Raw genomic sequence first — 4845 nt, 5'->3', positions numbered from 1 at the left:
TGGGATCTAAACGAACTTGGGTCGATTTGAGAGTAAAGTGGGTATTTTTGCTTAAAAACGGGTTTGATGATGAATCTAAGGATTTTGGTAGTGGGTTTGTGAAACAAGATGTTTTTATGGTGTGGTTATGCTTGAGTTTAGTTGTGTTAAAGTTTGGTAACCGGATTTGGCTTCAACGGTTGTCGATTTATAGGTCAAAACCCGTTTTTCTTATTCTTTGAAATCTGCGGACGCTCTTGATGAACTGACGGATGAATCGTGTTCATCACACCATCCGTCGGATCATCCGCCACAATGTCCGCAAATTCCTGACCTCTCCGTAGCATTTTCATTCGGTTATCGATCGACGTTCAATGATCCAAAGCTTGTTTATTAGTCTTCTATCATTATCCTAAGGTCAACAAAATTGATTAAACACATTTTTAAACACTTTGATTTTCAAGTCAAATTTTGGTCCTAAGTCATTGAACTGTGTTTAACCAAAACTCTTCAATTATCATTTAAACGTTCTCGAATCACTTTTAAAACACCTTGGAGGAAGTTGTGGTATTGTATAATTAGTGTTGACCATGACTTGTATTGTGACCATATTGTTAGGTTATGGACAGTTGACGATTGTCGGACAAACTTTAATAAAATACGAACTAAAATAAAATAACTACAAGAACTATTTGCATTTTTGGTCCCTGTGTTATCACACTTTTTGCACGTTTGGTCCAAACTTTTCAAAAGTCGCAATTTTGATGCCAAAAGTGTGATTGTTTTGCAAAAATGGTCCAAACTGCAACTTCCGTCCATTTTATTCCGTTACTGTGCCTATGTGCATGTCACGTGAAGGGTAGTTTTGGCATTTAAAGTTCCATCCACCTTTGCCCCTTTTCACTTCAATTTCTTTTTCCACTATAACCCTAATATCTTAAGTTTTCTTTCAATGTGAATCATAAAATCAAGAAAAACAAGAACATGATATGTAGTTGTAGGGCTCCATCCACATCAGATCTTTATACTCTCAATCATAATCCAAATCTCATCACGTAAAACCCAAATCTCATTCCAAAACAACAACAAATAAATTATATTATGTGTGTATATATATATATATAATATATACATACATACAATATAATGAGAGTTAATAGCAAGACCGACAACTTTCGGCCGATTACCGGCTTTATTGGCAGTTTCCGGCGACCTGTGGCCGACCGTCGATTCAGATGGGGATTCTTCACCATTTCCATTACCAGTTAATAGCAAGACTACTGGTGGGGGTGAAGAATGGTGGTTGTGGTAATTCGGTAAACACATACACAGTCACACACACAAAGAAAGAGCCACCCACCACCACCACCTAATCTGAATCTATCTAATGTCTCCCACCTCGCTATCAATACCCTACACTGCCACCACGAGAACTGGCCACCACTAATGTGATAAAACAATCACCACCACCACCACCACCACATAGATCTTATAGATAGGGTGTTGTCGTTGTTCGTCACCATCACAGCGTCATCACTCAACCACCATTTTCATCACTAGCATTAGCAGTTTGGCACACCCCTGTTTCCTTCTTTTCTCTAATAGGAATCAAGATTTGTTATATAGATTTAGCACAACTTTCATCACTACCGCCACCACATATTTTTTTTTCTCTGAAAAGAAATTAAAGATCTGAAAATGGATTTTCATTTTTTTTCTTTCTTTCTAATATTCTTTCTAGATATATATGTATAAATAAATATAAATGTTATGTAGATCTATAAATATTTTGTGTACAAAAATGGATATGAATGGGTTTGGAGGTAGATTTTAAATGAGTTGTGATTAAAGATACGAGAATAAGTTAGGTGTATGTGTTTGGATAAGGAGGTAAATAAAGTAAAAAGATAAAGAAATAAAGAATCAGTTAATTGTCAGATTGGTCCTTGTTTGTGCAGGAAGACGATATTGCTCATCACGTGAGGGACACATGGTGCATTTAACGATGAAATTTTAACGGAATCATCAGTTTGGACCATTTTTGCGAAGAAATCATACTTTTGGCACCAAAATTGCAACTTTTGAAAAGTTTGGACCATTCCTACGAAAAGTATGATACCACATAGACCAAAAATGCAAAAATGCAATTAGTTCTAACTACTAACAAATTAAAGAAACCCTCCTTCCCAAAACAACCCAGCAGCCGCCCCTTCATCCCTAAACCGAATCAAAATGTCAGACATCCCTCTTGAAATCCAAATGGAAATCATTCAAAGAATACCCGATATAAAATGGGTCATTCGGTGCAGATCGGTGTCAAAGTCATGGAAATATGTGATCGATAGCAAGGATTTTGTTACTGGTCATACCCTCCGCCATCAAGTGAATCGCCATCATCTACTTATAAGGACACAAGATCGAGATGATAAAAAGGTAAAATATGTTACCCTTCTCGACGATGACACTTTCCCCCATCAAAAAATTAATGTGTTTGTTCCCGATGCTGTTAACAAATTTAGTAGTGATTCAGAAATAATCGGTACTTGTCATGGCTTGTTTTGCTTGTATGAACGCGAAGCCGATACCACTGTTATCTGGAACCCTTTAGTTAGGAAAACCGTTACCATTGCAGTACCTAACAAATGGGACAGGTACTTTGGGACTATTATTGGTTTTGGTCTCTGTTCTAGTAATCTTGACCCTAAGCTTGTTAAGATTACTTATGTTTACTATCCGGATAAATTACAAGATGTAAATACTAGAACCCACGTTGAGGTATTTACGTTAAGTTCGGGAAGGACTTGGAGAAGTCCATTAAGTGGCAATGTTCCTAGTCAATCGATTAAAATTGGATATTCTCAGGCAGTTATAGACGGGGTTATCTATTGGAAAGCCGTTGATAGGAACATTCATGTGGATGATAGACGTAGGACTCCCAATCTGATCGTGTCATTTGATTTGACAAGTGAAGAGTTCACAAAAGTAAACCTCCCCGATCCTTTAACACTCTCCCGTTATGCCGATTTGTCGGTATCTAATCTAAGGGAGTCTCTTGCTGTTCTTAAGTTCGATATGTACACTCCGAGAGAATTTTGTGATGTATGGATGATGATTGGGCAAGGTTGTACTAGATCCTTTAATAAGCTATACTCCATTAGTGCACCTCATGCATTAATAGGTACAACAGTAGGATTTCGAAAGAGTGGTGAACCCATTATCGAATATAATCGTTATACACCCAATGAACTTGCTATTTATGAGCCAGAATCAAAACACATCACTAATATCGGAATTCATGGATTAGATGGTACCTTTTTTGTGCATTCTTACATGGAGACACTACTTTTGCTTGGCCATTGAAAGAATAGTAATTGTTTTGCCAACAATAGCGGACAATGATTATGACTGCATTGCAAAGTGTGCATTTGAATAGAAGACCCCTGAAAGATGCAAGCATAGTTCTTGAGATTCGAGTACAGCTTTCAAGCAGATTAAAAGTTACGAAAATTTCAAACTCTTATATAGATTAATGTTTTTGCTATCCATAATTCATTGTAAACATTATGCACTATTACTCTCTTGACATTTAATTGTTATGTTTAGTGTTGGTCTAATTTGTGCTCTAACTCTTTTCCAGTTGTCATGCTCACTTTGCATTAATATTTCAGTTTTTATAATATTGTTATACCAGATGATGTTCTATATCAGTTATATATTAGGAGGGTACAATCTGAGTAACACCCTTCAGTTTTTTTTTGTTTTTTTATTTTATGTTTCAAGGTATCTTGGGTTTATCTTAATCCTCTAGGAAAGATAGTGCATGCATGGCTGCTTCCTCAAAACCGTTCATACATGAGAGGATGAACCTTCCGTTACCATTGAGGCATTGACCTCGGTGAACTAGTACTTTCACTTCTCTTATTTTTCGTTAAATCTTTCAAAGCCTAATTGTTGATTGCAATAGAGCATACTCGATGTTTATTGGTTATACTTACCGAAATCCTTTGAAACGGGTCACTTTAATTTGTCTAATTCAATGTCACTAATTGGATTTGTTGAGTACAGTGTGTATTTGTGAGGTCACTAAAGCCAAGATGCAATATGTTACTTTTTTTTTAACTGTAGTTATGTATGTAACAAAGTGATCCAGCAAGTTGCTTGGATCATAATGTTACAAGTCAGTTACATGTAAGAAGACTGCAAATATGTAAACTGGTCATACGTCTCAAAGAGGGTAAACATAAACTCTTTGAATACTTTCACTTCCTTTTCAGGCTGACTAGAATTTGTATAGTGTTACTGTTATAAAATCTTTGTTTCTGAATGCTCCATGGCGTTTCGATACTAAGCGGCTATGGCAACTCAAAGATGTCATTGAGAAAAACAAGGTAGTTCATTTCTCTGTTTATAAAAGTTGCTCTTTTAATAAAACATGTTTATTTTTATCATTTTTTATTAGAATGTGTCCGGTTTAATCTAAGTTCAGTTTTTTGCTACAGAAACTAAAAATAATTGAAGCTGGTTTTAGTGCAGATGTTTTTGAATATATGAAGAATCTTTGTCTACTCGATGTTAACTAGAAGTTTACTACTTGCAAACCAACAATAGTTTACAAGTTTACTACTCGATGTTTTTGAAAATATGAAGAATTGAAGCTGGTTTTACTACCTGATGGGTTACAATGGCTATGTTGGAATCGATACCCTTTCCTTCTCTGCTATTAGCAAATACGTGTATGCTTGCTAGGCTTGGAATGCACGGCAATGTTATACATCTATGGAAGGGACACGCCGTGGTGGCTGTCCTCAAAGATGAATGTCCGAGTCTTAAGAACATTCCAAATTCTATAAATGAGTATAAGTAATA

General features: G+C 36.0%; 1 protein-coding gene across 1 annotated transcript; it reads left to right on the top strand.

Moving 5' to 3' along the window:
- Positions 1-2211: 2211 nt before the first annotated feature.
- Positions 2212-3339, top strand: LOC122604152 (F-box protein At3g07870-like). Its single transcript, XM_043777051.1, has one exon. The coding sequence runs from the start codon at positions 2212-2214 to the stop codon at positions 3337-3339; it is 1128 nt and encodes a 375-aa protein (XP_043632986.1).
- The last annotated feature ends 1506 nt before the right edge of the window (positions 3340-4845 follow it).

Source organism: Erigeron canadensis, chromosome 6, assembly GCF_010389155.1.
Source record: "Erigeron canadensis isolate Cc75 chromosome 6, C_canadensis_v1, whole genome shotgun sequence".
NCBI classification, from domain to species: Eukaryota; Viridiplantae; Streptophyta; class Magnoliopsida; order Asterales; family Asteraceae; genus Erigeron; species Erigeron canadensis.
Note: the sequence above shows the minus strand (reverse complement) of the source record. Positions and strands in the feature narration are given on the sequence as shown.